Genomic DNA, 15,177 nt, shown 5'->3' with positions numbered 1-15,177 from the left:
TAGCGCGGCGGGATGACCAGGGTCGCCACTAGACATTTTGATATCGAATGAGGATCCCAGCAACGTCTACTACTCAATCTCCAAATGTCTGCTCCTTCTTCATCTCCTCTCACTGCAATATGGCGAAAATGGAAGACACTAGAACTACCATGGCGGCGACGCTGGCTAGCCGGTACATGCTCTCCAGCGTTCGGAGCGCCTACTATTCCAACCACTTTACTGACATACAACTACAGGCACCGACCTCAACGGAAACACCTTCTGGTACTTCAAGCCTAGCCTCGCATTCACCCGTCCTCGCCGCATCCTCCAAAACAACCCCAAGATCGCCTACTCCGACATCGAAATCTCCCCAAGTTGGCACCAATGGCTCCGCGGCACTCGCCCTACTCCCCCTTCACTACCGGAACAGATACAAGATGTTCGGCGCCAACGCGATTTGAAGCAATTGGCTGCTGCGGCAGATGCGAGATGGGCTGCTAAGCCGTCGGTTCTTGATAAGCCGAGAAGGGGGAATTTGGAGCTGGGGGTTGGAGACGGAGAGGCGGAGGGGACGGTGGGGAGGAGGTGGGAGGAGGGGCAGAAGACGGGGAGTGGGGAGAGGGTGGAGAAGGAGTTGAGTGAGGGGGAGAAGGGGGAGAGGAGTGGGCAAGTGAAGAAGCAGAAGGAGAATCCATGGGCTCGACAGAGAGGGAACCCTGGCGAGGGGTGGCAGCCTGAAGCCTGGGCACCTGGGCCTGTGAAGAGATAGTGGCATATTAGATGAAAGCACACATCATAGATGGGCGTAAGGGAGCTCAACGATAAAATGAATTTGGCTCTGACTATCTACATTGACTAGCTAACAACGCGGCCACATGCATCGTGGCTTGCTCTCTTCAACTCGCCAGATGCCTGATTTTTGCCATGCGCCCCATTGTACAATTACCGTCACCACAAGAGCGGTCTCGAGCCCATCATGTCCCAAAATCCTGCGGAAGCACTCAAGTGCGGTAAGAAGAAAATGCTCAGACTCCACTCTTTCAACCATGGTGGGGTTCATAAAATAATCATCGAGGCAATATTATCAATATCTATTATATGCTGACGCCGCGGCCGTAAAGTGGTCCTCAATGATCGTAACCGGCACCCCGCTGCCATGGACTGGTATTGTTCTGCTGTCTGTAGCCACCTGCAGTATTCGGGCGGTAGGGTGACTGGTCTCGTTGTCTTCCCATCAATGGCATGTCGGCGCCAGGACGAGAACTCGAGTTGTCGTTTTTGTACATTGGCGGTCCATGGCGAGGAGTACCATCGCTGGGGAGGTACTGCATGTTCGGATCAACGGGAGAACGCGGTGGCTCTCGCGCGCTGAGGTTTCGGTTTGAGTTGGCGGTGGATGGTGGCAGAGGTGCGCCCGCGGCGTCATGACCCATTTTTCCAGACCCGGAAGAGTAAGAGTCTTCATCGTCATCAAGGTCACGACCATAGAAACCCTTCTGGGCCATGTCTCCTCGGGCAGTGACACCAAGGGCATCAAGCTCGGTATTGAGATTTGTCTGAGACTTGATGAACGAGCCGCGATCGTCTCGCATAGGCTGGTATCTCGTGTCGGGATTCTTGGAGAATATTGCGTAACATGTAGCGACAAGTACCATTAACAGGAGGACTAAGGCAAAGGCGGCGTTGTAGACGAAGAAAACCACACCCATGACACCAGTAACAATCCCCTGTGTGTGTGTCAGTATTGAATCTGGGTCCAATGGGATGTGGACAAGCTTACCGGTTGGTTAAAGACCGAGGTGAAGACTAGCAAGAAGATAGCGTTGATGAAGTTAATGGCTGCGATGGAGATGTTGAATGCGTTGGTCTTCTTGTCCATCCATGGCCGGAGAATGCTGACACCGATGAGGAAGCCAGCCTCGATGACGACCAGTGCAATGGCTTGAGTGATGCCGCTGTTCTGGGCAAAAGCAATAAACAATGCTTTGATCAAAATATAACCCAGACTTGGCATGATGAAGTAGTAGGCTGTAGCACGGAATTGGACATATAAGAAACCCCATTTGTTGAGAGCGGACGGATCGGAGTAAAGGATGTAGGCAGGGTTCTTATGCATGGTAACTGATCGCTTGGCTATCCGGAAGACCTTGAGCGAGGCCCAGGCCAAAGCTATGCTCATTGAGACGAAGAAGAATAACGCAAGTACGACTTCGGCGGCGGAGTCCCTCTGCGTCAACTCCCAAAGGCATAGAATGCAGATTTGCGGATAGCCAATGAGCACCTACAGTAGTCGCATTAGTGTTGGGTCATTAGACCTAGGGCTCATGGCTTACCAAACGGAACAATATACCCTTCAGCACAACCTTCCATCCAGTTCTGAAGTCTTCAAATTTATCGCCCTTAAACCATCCGGCCTTAACAGCAATTTCGCAAAAGCCCTTGAATAGCATTACACAGACCGCTGTGAGGAAGACGAAGATCATGAAGAAGATGAGTCCCGTCAAGAAAATGTTGGTGGTTTCGATCTTCGCGCGAAATCCAACCCTTTTGATGCCGGAGACTATGACCACTTTTGCGGCTGAGGCTGTCGCAGAGGTATTGTTGACTCTTTTGGACAAAGCATGAGCGGCACGCATAATACTCTTGCCCACATTAAGAGACCGCTTTTGGACTTCGACAGACTCCGTGTTGAGAGTTGACAGTAGCGTTGACGGCGTTCCCCCTGTAGCCCTTTGATACCAGGTACATATCGACTCCAGGAAACCGACTCTGATGATTCCCAAGCTCCATTGAAAATTTTGGGTCCATGAAGCAACGATCGGTGGAAGAGGAACAGCAGTCATACCAATAATGGCTTGAGCTTGGAAAAAGCCGAACAGAGACAGAGCATTTGCGGCCACATGGGCTGCGGTATTTGAATGTCCTAGCCCCGAGGTCACCGCAGAAGCTAGCAACGCTAGACCAGCGATGACCGCAGTCGTCCATCCGACCCCTTTCTGGTCGACCGTCTTTCCGTTGGAGAGCGGTGCTTCGACACAAGCTTCACTAGCCCCAGTCACGTTGTTCTTGATGTAGACCTTGACAACACCATCCAAGTCCGGCACACCGTATGTAATGCTGGGGATATATTTCTCGACGCTTGACGGAACGTCAATGTTCGATTGGATGTTGATCTGACCAGTGTTCATGGGACACAGGCCCTCTAGGTTTGAGGTGCAAGGGTCCAAGGTCTGCTTCAAAGCGGTGTAGCCGTAAGCAATAACATCGATCTCTGCCGTGACATAACCTGAAATCGATGAAACCCCGAGGATGTTGAAGGCTAAACTGTTGTTGTCTGGTGTGAAGATGACATTGAATAACGTCGCTGTGAAACTGGAGTTCGCTTGGCAAGGGTTCAGGGATTGTGACTCTATCAATCTCTCCGGTGATGCGAAAGGCGCCAGGGAAACTATAGTGGCAAGAGAAAGCCATGCTGACCCGGACAATGATGAGAAACGCATAATGATGTGTGGCCAAATAAAGGATCCAAGCGTTCAAGGTGAAGATGTAGAGGCGCTTGGTTGCACCTGAGTGCGGTGTTCGAGACCGGGTTGCGCAGCCGCGCCAGGTATCGAAACAGCTGCTCTAGCGAAGTGATGTTTCTGTGAATGGAGCGCTATCAAATATGAGCCGAAGAGGGAATAATGAGACGTCGTGATGGTTGATGGTATGAGGAGGATTGACGGTTGTCGCTGCGACGACCAAAATAGAAACAAAGAAATTGAGCGAGTGGCAAGGCTGGACAGTACTCGTACCTAGTGGACAATGGAGGTCCCGGATCGCCGCGGTTTTTTTTTTCGTTCGTAGGACCTCAGCTTGACCAGTGCATTGTAAGGATTGTATTTGGAGAGTAATTGCAAGAGATGTGTTTGATGGATAGGAGACTCGGTGATGTTTTATTGAAGGATGGATGGGCAAGGAGGCGCAAGTAGCGCGACATTTCATTTCCAGGGGACCGGCCTCGTATTTCCCGTAGGATACGCGTAATGGTCATCAATGTATTTTCTTCACCACCAAATATTCGTTCTACAATCGTAAGCTTACTGACAGGCTCGGATCACACCGTCTTCTACGTGGAGAAATCAAAGCCATCATGCACATTATGCTCATGGTTATTTCAGGATATTGGTCTGGTTTCCTCAAACGGCCTTTTGATCCAGCAAAATACTCTCCAACTTCTTCGGCTTAAGAAGCAATATGCTTGAATGTCCGGAAGGGAATGCCCTGATCCATCACTGTCTGGTGGAAGATTCCTTAACGTTGACTTTCTTTATTTTCATAAAGGATAATGATGATAAAGGACAATGATATATATCTCGTTCCTCCGCAGTTTGACACTGAATTATGCCTATGATCTATAGCGCTAACCTGTCTAAGCTAGACTGCCAAGATGATAGACTTCTCGGCCACAAGAGTAATCCCGGGACGAGCTTCTCTTCTGCCAAATAGCCAGCTTTAACGGTTCCTTTTAAACCTCAGCCAACGCTAGTGTACGATACCGGAGAGTCATTAGGCCGGTACAGCCACATTCCCCTGATTAGTAAGAGATTCCCATAGAAAGTAGGGGGCGGATCCTGCCTTCCTACTGCATCCTCCCCATACCTCGCTGTCGCCCTCCCACACCTCCTAGACTCCGCTCCGTCAAATCTTCGCGTAACCCCCTCTTGTATTCGTCAGCCCCCTGTCACGGTTCCAATGACCTTACGACCTTACTTACTTGTGTTATGGCTTAATTGGGCTTAGCGTGCCAAGGCCTTTCGGCCTTTCTACCTTACTGTGAAGCCTATACTTATAATAATCCTACATAGATAGTATTCTCTTTATACTATAATACAGAGTTATTACATATACCATTAAGTTTCTAATATAATACTATCTATCTTTCTTCTAGAGCGGTAGCGACCTATTTACTAGTTATACTAAAGGTGTAACTAAGAAGAAAGTATATTATTAAGAAGTTAGTAGCTATAGTTGAAGGAGCTTACTACTCGAAAGATCATTTAAAAGAAAATCTTTTACTTATATAAAGGCTAATCTAGCTAGATTAAATAAGAATCTGAAGGAAATAAATATCTTTAATATACTAAAAGGAATAAATTCCCTTCGTACTCTCACTGGCTTAATACTAGCTATAAACTCATCAACCTTAAATCTAGATAATACACAAAGTTAAACTATTATAGATGAGCTATAAATACGTTACCGTCTAGAAGAACTTAAGAACTCCGATGAGAAGGTCTTAAATATCTTTATATTGTCCGCATAATGTAAAAAAAAGCGTTCTATCTTTAGAAGATATATTATCGAACTTAGTTTAGATTATATCGAAGTATAACTTACGAATATTATTAAGAAAGAGTCTATTGCAATCTTTATATCTATTGTTAACTCGTAGAATTTTATAAAAAGCGCTATCGATACTTCTAATACTTAATATAATAAATTAAAGACTTTAATAGAGAGCTTTCGAACTGCTAGCCGAAATATTAAGGTGCTTTAATAATAAAATAAATAACTTAACTAGAATATCGCTTATACTAAGATAAAGATATTAGTAATTACTATCTAGCTAAGTAATAGTAATAGCTAATTATCCCATAAGCGAGAAACTAATAATAGATTTTAAAGCTTACGTAATAGATATCGTATTAATATTACGAAACTTATTAAAGAAAATAAGAAACTTAAGTAAGACTTAAGACGTAAAGAGCAATAGCTAAAGAAGTAATAACCTTACATATTAACTAATTTAAAAAACTTTAATAAAAAGAACGTAAAGGTTATATCTTATTAGCCGAGTATTCCCATTAATAGCATCTATCGAAATTTACGTTATATCTCTATTACGGATCGCGTAGAGAATATAGAATTAAATAAACGATATCTCGACGTCTCGGATTTTTATAGTATTAATGATCGAAATAAGTAGAATAGCTGGCGTTAATACCTTAAAGCGAAGTTTAGATAAAGCGCCATAATCTTCTCTACTAAACTTGAGAAAATCGATTACATACGGGATTATTATAAGTTTACTACGTATAACGTTATTAAAACGAGAGTAGATAAAGATACCTTAGACCTATACTAAATCGCCCAAAAAATAATTAACGAATTAGATAATATATTCGAAATATATAATAAGATTATTAAATTGAATACTAAGATATTCGATTCTAAATTTAATATAGGAGTAATAGATAAGAAGAAATCGTTCGAGAACTTCTACGCACGATTCTCTGCAGCTATCGCTCCCTTAAAATTTACTAATATCTATAAAATATCTAACCTAAAACGATTAATCTCCACACGCCTAAGATATCGAATTTCAAGATAGCCTTTTAGCACTTTCCGAGAATTGGTTATTTTCCTACAAACATTAGATATAAACCTACGGGCTATTGATAATACATTAGATTTAAAGAGTAAGGAAGAAATCAATAAAACTGATAATAGTTGTGGGAACTTTATCCCCTCGAATAATCAGCGTAATACTTTATCCACTAAAAGAAACAATAATACTACTATCGAGAATTCCTATATACGAGAATATAAGTATCCTAAATCATTAGTAAATAGAATTTAAAAAGAAAGTAGATATTTTAAGTGCTTGAAGACTAGATATCGTTTTAGCGATAATAGTGTTTTATATAAGAATATAGACTTATTAATAAAAGAATAAGTTGATATAATTCTAAAAGCTGTCGGCGTTAAGAAGAACGTCCTCGTCGAACTACTATAAGAATTGGAAAATTAAACGTCCCTAGCTAAGTCGCCGCCAGAGATCTAAAAGCCTTATATATAAGGATCAAAGAGTTAAAAACAGAAAGGACACTCGCTTTCGTCTCTCTATCCGCGTGTGCTATCGCTACTAAAGCCTCTTTATAAAATAAACGCTAATTAGACTTTCATAGAAAAATTATTATATTAATAGAATAGATTAAGACTAACTATCTCTCAGATATCGAAGCTTTAATACTAAGCTTCGTAGATATATCTTTTATTAAAGTAAATAAGCTATTTAAGGTAGTACTAATATAATTCTATAGGTTATAATTAGCCAATAATAAATCTATCTCCGTATTCGATATTATATATATGACCTTAATAAAACTCGCCTTAGGAGATCATATAGAAGAACTTTGATGCTTGATTATCTATAAGGGCGTAGTTCACTAACGGTTAGCTAGCGAACATTAGCTATAAAAGATATAGTATCGTTATGGGATTTAATAGTATATTTAATAGTAGAACTAATCTCTAAGAAATATTAAAACTTCGGGACATGCGAAGTAGACCTATGTCCGTCAAGCCCCTAGACATATAAGGTACGTCATTAAAATTAGATTCTAAAAGGGACCCTAACGTAGTATATACGATATCGGCGCCTTGGCGTAAATAGCGTCAAGGTCTATAACGCATTAAGCCTAACAATTATCTTCTCTTCTAGGCCCTAGTCTTTAGACGCCTAAATAAAGATAGAACGCTTATTAAAAAATCTTTAAACTCTAGTAAAGAAATAAGAGAAAAGAGTCGATCTATTAAAATTACGATATCGTTTCGATAATGCGATAGAATTAACTCTTACGCGCCGTAGGCGCGTTACTAATATATTATATAATAATATTAATACTATCTTCGAGAATAACATCGCTTTTATAATATTAATTAATAGTAATCTATAGTAAGTCGATACGCTTAATATTGGCGTTCCTATAGCGCTAGTTAATAGCCTCTATAGCGAATAATATTAGATTTAAAAACTTATAATAAAACCTCGAAAATCTAATAAGTAAAAGAAGGGAGAAGAGTTTTTCTATAGATAACGTCGTTTCTATAGCGTCTTACGTTTATAGCGAAGTAACGTAATAATAATCTTTATTATAGAAATTCGAAGGGAGTAATTAATAGAGCGACGCGTTCGCGATAATATTTTTAATTATTAATTAATAATAGTAGAAATAATAATAATAGCTAGGTGACGCGGCCTAGTAGGTAATAGTAAAATATTACCGCGTCGCTACTATCTACGTTATTAAGTATTATTTATTAGTAGTAGCGCTATAATAGAGAATATAAAAACCCCTTTTAAATTATTTATTTTTATTCTTTATAACTTCTAACGCCTCTCTTATAAGTGCTTACTTTAACGCTATAACGTCGATATTAATACTAACATAAGCGTAGTATATCTTATTATATTAGTAGTCTACTTCTCTTTATCGTAAGTATCTTATTATTATTAATCGCGTTAATATATAGGCTAATAATTTTATAGTATCCTTTTTTAATAATAATAATAACTTTAATAGTAAGTATATAGTCGCCTTATAGGCGCGACTACTAACCCTTAATTATTTCTATTACTATCGCTTTATATATGTATTTATTAATAAGTTCTAGTATCTAGTTTATTATATAGGACTTACTTTTATTAAGGCGATAATTTATATATTTGAGATAAGTCTCTCTTCTACGATAACTGTAAGGTCGAAAGACGCGATATTAGTTGCTATATTAAAATCTCCCTATATCTTTAAACGTAGATAAGAAAATTAATATGGCGCTATCGCCGCGCTAAATAGTTTTAAAAGCTATCTCATCGACGAATTAAGCTTAATAAGAAGATTATCTAATAATGTAAGTTATAGAAGTATACGATAGCGATAGCTTCGGCCGCCTTTATTATAATTATAGATCTTTAAGATTAGCTTATAACGATATATAAGCGTATAGAGGAATTAAAGGGAATAAACGAGTTACTAAAGAAGAAGCTTGAGAGCCTTCGTTAGTATACGGTGGACGTCGACGAATATTAATATGAAGACTATACTTTAATTATCTTCTCATTAGAGAACTAGATTAATAAACTTGACTCGAGATCTAATGCTAAGATAGCGGAGGATACTTAAGTAGTGATCTTTTTTTTAATAGTAGCGCTAGCGTAGGGTTCTTAGGTAGTTCTTTAATAGCTACTCTAGATAAAAATACGCTTATATTAATAGCATATACTCTAATATAATAAATTTTCTTTATAGTAGAGTTTAGTAGATAGCTAAATAATATAATTATTTTATTAATCTATATCTTAATAGTAGTAAGTATAAAGGAATACGCGCGTAGTATAAGTATTATCTAGAAATATATTTAATTTAATCGATAATTATATCTAATTTCATCGCCTTCGCTTACTCGTTATTAATTTATATAATTAATTAAGCTCTTTAGTAATAAGAGACTTATTATTTATTACTTAGTATTTTCGCTTATTATCTATCTACTTATAAACTTAAATTAGCTCGCTAGTATTAATAAGTTTATTATCTAATAATTATTAATTATACTCTTCGCCTTAATTAGTTTATTTGACTTTATATTAAACGTCTTTCTTATACTTAATCTTATTAATAATTTCTTTAATCTTTTAAAGCTTATTATTATTAATAAGATTGAGAGCTTATATAAAGACTTTCGCTGTGTTACTATAATCGCGAAGATAATAAGACTTAAATAACGATATATAAAAGATATTATGAATTCTATATGTCGAGGATAGAAGTAAATGGTATATCTACGCCTCTACCTTATCTATAATTCGAAATAATTTTATGAATTTATAAGATAACTTCTTATTTAGATGTTTCTACTTTAAATTCTTAGTCACTAATATTATTAAATTGTCTATCTTATAGTTTTAAGACTAATATATTTTATTATAGTACTTAAACTAAGCCGTAACCGCGCTGCGAAGGCGCTCTACTATCTTATTTCTTAATGCTTATAACTTCTTTATCCTATTATTTATAGCGGATATCTCTCCTTTAATAAAATCGTCCTTAATCTCTTAACGAATTTTAAGATAATATTCGTATATTAGAAAGAACGATATCGTTTCGATAGAGGAATATCAACTATTTATATAAGCGAACTCTACTATTAATAGTTGTTTCGTCTAAATATTTTACTTATCATTAGCGAATACGCGTAAAAAGTATTTTAGTATCTGATTTTATCGCTTAGTCTATTCGTCGATTTACGAGTAAAAGGCGGTACTTAAGCGCCGCTTAATTTTGAAATAAAAGTAAACGGCGAACTAGAAGCTATTAATAAATATAGAGTCTCTATTATTAATAATATCGTTTAATATACTATAGCGGTATACTATTTCGAAATAAAATACTTTTATTAGCTAAGCGATATCGATTATAATAGATATAAAAATATATCTTATTATTTTTATAAATCGATTTACTATAACTAGAATAGTATCGTAGATAATACTCTTATACTTACTCGCTAATAAGCCGATAATAAAATTTATAGAAATTTTCTTTTATAATTTAATGGCGATAAAAAATAAGTTTAACTCGCTATATAGATGATATCGCGAAGCTTTAATTCGCTAATAAACGTTATATATCTTAATATAGTCGATAACTTACTTTAGGCTTTTATTTTAATAATATTTACGAATAAGTAGCTTATATGTCTTCACAGCGTCAAAGTATTTTAATAACAAATTATTATAACATTTACTAATAAACTCTTCTTTTAAGACCTTATCTCTAGAGATATAAAGGCGACTATTATATCTTAATAATCCCTCGAAATCTAAGATCTATACTTAATTACATACGCGACGTTTAACCGCTAGCTTATTAATATTAATTCGAAAAGAGCTCATCTAATTATTATAAGCTTATAGATCTTAAATTAATATTTTTATTAGCCTTTAAAATACGTTATAAGTAGTCTCTTATACGGCCTTAAACTTCCTTCTAGAAATAATTATTTAAATATCGATAATGCGAAATATAAGCGCTATCGCCGCTATAATCTTTTTACCCCTTTATAACTACTCACCGCTAGTTTAAAGTATAAGTTTATTCTATAGTATCGATAAAAGTTTAATATTTAATAGCGAAGTTTTTTTATAGTTAAGGCGCCGCGATAGCGGGTCGATAAGATTTAATTTATCTATTTAATAAAAAATCTTAAAATTATAAATAGCTAACTTTAGCGCTTAACGGGTTTATCTAAAGTTTAATTCCTTCTACTTTATAAAGCCTTTAAGATTATTATAGTTCATTAAAATCTTAATATAAAACGTATTACCTTCTAGATAGTAATGCTATTATTTTATAAACGCTATAATAGCGAGTAGCTCTTAATTATAGATCTTATAATTTTACTTTATAGAAATTATTTTTCTAAATTAGAATATTATTGGTCGCTAGTAGTTATTCTTATTCGATTATAAAAGTATAATCTCTATATCGAAGTTAAAAGCGTCGATCTTAAGATATAACTTCAAATTTAAATTATAGTAATGTAGAAATAGCGTGATTGCGAAAGTACTTTAAAGCTGCTAAAACGTTAGCTCCGCGTCATCTATCCACTCTAGCGATTCAGGTTTTTTATTATTCTTATTTTCTTTAAGTAAGTTAGTAAATAGCGTTACTATATTAGAATAGCTATAGATAAATCATTAATAAAAATTAATAAAGCCTAAAAAGACTTATATATCTCGATAACTTTTTAGTTTTGGCCACTTCTTAATAATAGCGACACGTTTCTAATTTATTATAACACCTTCGATAGATATAATAAACTCTAGAAACTTAACTCGTTCGATATAGAATTAATACTTTTTTAAATTGGCGTATAGTTAAAATTAACGTAAACGCTTAAGCACTTATTTAATATATCGCTAATACTCCGCTAGATTAGCACTATAAATTAGAATATTATTTAAATATATCACGCACATTATATTTATTAGGCTTATAAGGGCTCTATTAATATACGCTTAAAAAGTTATCGATATATTAACGAGCCTAAAAGGTATAATCAAATATTCGAAATAACCGTAGCGACTACAAAACGCTATTTTTCACTTATTATCTTCTTTAATCTAGATTCGATAATAGATATTCTTAAGATTTAGCTTTATAAAGACTTTAGCCCTATATAAGCGGTTTAGAGTCTCGATAATTAGAGATAATAGATATTGATTTTTAATAGTTATCGTATTTAGGCCTCGATAATCAACGTAAAGATAAAGCCTCTTATTCTTTTTAAAAACGAAAAGAATTAATGCTTTGACTAAGAAAGTTGAGTAATAAATCTAGTCTTTCTAAAGGGAGTTCTTTAGATAGCGCCGTAGCTTCGCTAATTTTATTTAAGATAGATTATATAAAAGACTATATAGCGGCTCCTTACCGCTCTTAATCTTAATAATATAATTTCCCTACTTAAGCGTAGATAAGATTCTTATTTTTTCATTAAAAAAAACGTCGTTAAACTCTAATAACTTCTAAGAAAGCTTTAGATTACGCTTATTTTTCGATTCGCTTCGCGCTACTATAACGTATACAATTATAAACACATTTAGCTTCTATTTAATAGTTTAAATAAATTTAATTAGTTCTTCAATCTACAATTTGCTAGCGTTAACTTTAAATCGCTACTACTTCGCCGCTAAGTCTAGTAGTACTTATAATTAACTTAGCCTAAGCATACCTAATACGATATTAAGACCTTTTTAATTAATGGCATAGAAGAGTATACTATACTTTCTACTCTAATTCTAGCTATTTACTAATTAATAATTTAGCTAATACGCGCTATAGCAATATATACTTTAATCGCTTAGCGCTTTCGATTATAATAAGATAGCGTCGTAAGATTCTAAGTTCTATTAAACCACGAACTTTTATAAAATTAAATTAATATATACTTTAGTGTCGAGTAGAGTAATAAGTTATCTCTATTTACTCTAAAGCTTTATCTACCCCTTCGTAAGAATAGAAGAAATTATCTCTATTAATCGTTATTTTTACCTCGCTTCTAAGACGGTTATAAAATCTAATCTTTTTTTATTAATATTATATCGATATAGACTATAGATAATTTATTAAGATCTAAATACTTAGATATTTAATAATTCTATTTATTATAATAAAAACAACTATTCTTCTTATAATTAGAGTTAAAAGATTCGACTTTACGCTTTACGCTATCGTCTTAAATACGCGCTACATAAGCGCCGCCATTTAAAGCCAATTTAGACTTCGAAATTTAATCCTTCAAAGACTTATCCTTAGCGAATCCTCTTAAAAACTTCGAATAGAAACCGCCGCCAAAGCGTACGCGTTTCAAAATCTTTTTCTATATAATAATCTAGATAAGAATTTCTTCTTATTATTTCGATATATTATTAATACTTAGAATCTTATTCTTAAGCTCTAGTCTAAGCTTAGTTAAAAAGAAATTAGCTTAATACTTTTTAGAAAATAGGATTATATAAGCCTCTAGCTTCTTTAAATAAGTCTTAAAAATAAATACCTTCTAATCGAAGCGTTATTTAATCTTCTCTCACTTTTCGTAGACGAGAAGATAGCGATTTACTAGATCCGCTATTAAATTAAATAAAAACTACTTAAAAAATTCGAAAGTCGTATCTCTTAAACTATAAATTTGATAGTATTTATATTATTAAGTATTAAGATTACCTTCTAAAAATTATATATAATAAATAATCCTTAATTAGTTAATAGTGAAATATTTAGAACTTATAAGAAACTTAATTTCGACTTCGCGAAACTAGCGTAGATACTCTCTCTTATTAATATTTTTATAAAAATATATTCTTTTAGAGCGAAGTGTTTTCGCCTTAATTAATATATTCATTAGAGGCGCGATAGTAATTAATATAGGTGAGTTCTCGCTAGTTATAAATAGTAAGCTAATATTATAAAGCTCGCGATTGCGGGCCTCTAACGTAGTTAATTCTTATTCTTATTTTAGGCGACGATTTTCGGCCCTAGCGACTATAAAACGTTCTTTTATAATAAAATCTTTCACTAATAAGAAATTCTCGAATTTATCATCGACGCTATAGCGGCTCTCGATATTATCTTTATTTTTCATTATACGATTTAGAGATAAACCCGATATCGTAATAATAATAGGCCTTTTCCTTTGAAAGATAGAGAGATTAGAACTATAAGAGTATAGTTTACTAGCGATTAGCTAGCGGACATTAACTATAAAAGACGTAGTATTATTATAAAATTTAATAATATATTTAATAGTAGAACTAATCTCTAAGAAATATTAAAACTTCGAGGTATACGAAATAGACCTATATCCGCTAAGCCCCTAGATATACAAGGTACGTTATTAAAACTGAATCCTAAAAGGAACCCTGACGTAGTATATGCGATGTCGGCGCCTTGGCGTAAGCAGCGTCAAGGCCTATGACGTATTAGGCCTAATATCACCTTACTGAGACGATTTAATATTATTCTAGATATGCCATAACTAGAATAATATAACTCTTATATATTCTTTAGATTTAGAATTATTACATTTAATTTAGATTATTATATATCCAACTGTTTATTATATAGCAAACCCGTTATAATTTAGAGTAATAATAAGTCTTTAAGAAAGGACTTGAATTATATAGTAAAGACTATATTTAAAAAAAAGGATATAGTAGAGATCTCCGCCTATGCCTTTATCAAGATGGCTAAGAAATTAGAGAATTAAGTTATTGTTATATGGCCTTAAGACTTCGAATAACTTTCTAATTCTATCGATGAGAAAGCAAAGTTTATTACTGACGTCGCCGCTATTATAGCGGAAGATTACGAGAAGTTCTTTTATAAGCTAAGAAAGAAACCATCAATCACGAAATAGCTACGGGAATAAGTTTCTATAGTATATCACGAATAGCTAGACGTTTAAAATCCCATTAAAGCTAATAAACTTCCCTTTTATCGCTTTATTAACCACGAAATAGATCTTAAGAAAGAAGTTATCCCATCATCGAAAAGGGCTTACGGGCTTTCTAGAGACTAGACATTAATCGTAAAGGAATATATCAATAAGATACTAGGAAAGAGCTATATTAGACCGAGTACTTCTTTCTACACAGCACTCGTTCTAATCGTGAAGAAACCCGATAAAGAACTTAGGCTATGCGTGAACTATAGAGCCCTTAACGCACTTACTATCTCTAACCGAAACGCTCCCTTATTAATCAAAGAGACCCTTGCTAAATTGTACGCGGTGAGGATATACAGTAAATTCGACATCATAGCCGCTTTCAACGAAATTAGAGTGAAAAAGGATTACGAGGAAAAAACCGTA

The 15,177-nt window shown here is 35.1% G+C and overlaps 2 protein-coding genes across 2 annotated transcripts; one reads left to right on the top strand and one right to left on the bottom strand.

The window, feature by feature from the left end:
- Nucleotides 1-84: 84 nt before the first annotated feature.
- HO173_007571 (uncharacterized protein) lies at nt 85-751 on the top strand (the record flags this gene model as incomplete). Its single annotated transcript, XM_037309473.1, has 2 exons — nt 85-172; nt 237-751. The coding sequence occupies 2 exons, from the start codon at nt 85-87 to the stop codon at nt 749-751; spliced, it is 603 nt and encodes a 200-aa protein (XP_037163552.1).
- A 358-nt stretch (nt 752-1,109) lies between these two features.
- On the bottom strand, nt 1,110-3,482 carry HO173_007570 (uncharacterized protein; the record flags this gene model as incomplete). The annotated part of the gene is made up of 3 exons (XM_037309472.1): nt 1,110-1,709; nt 1,763-2,263; nt 2,316-3,482. The coding sequence occupies 3 exons, from the start codon at nt 3,480-3,482 to the stop codon at nt 1,110-1,112; spliced, it is 2,268 nt and encodes a 755-aa protein (XP_037163551.1).
- Between the last annotated feature and the right edge of the window lie 11,695 nt (nt 3,483-15,177).

Source organism: Letharia columbiana, assembly GCF_014066305.1.
Source record: "Letharia columbiana isolate WasteWater2 chromosome Unknown Sc0000025_s0, whole genome shotgun sequence".
NCBI classification, from domain to species: Eukaryota; Fungi; Ascomycota; class Lecanoromycetes; order Lecanorales; family Parmeliaceae; genus Letharia; species Letharia columbiana.
Note: the sequence above shows the minus strand (reverse complement) of the source record. Positions and strands in the feature narration are given on the sequence as shown.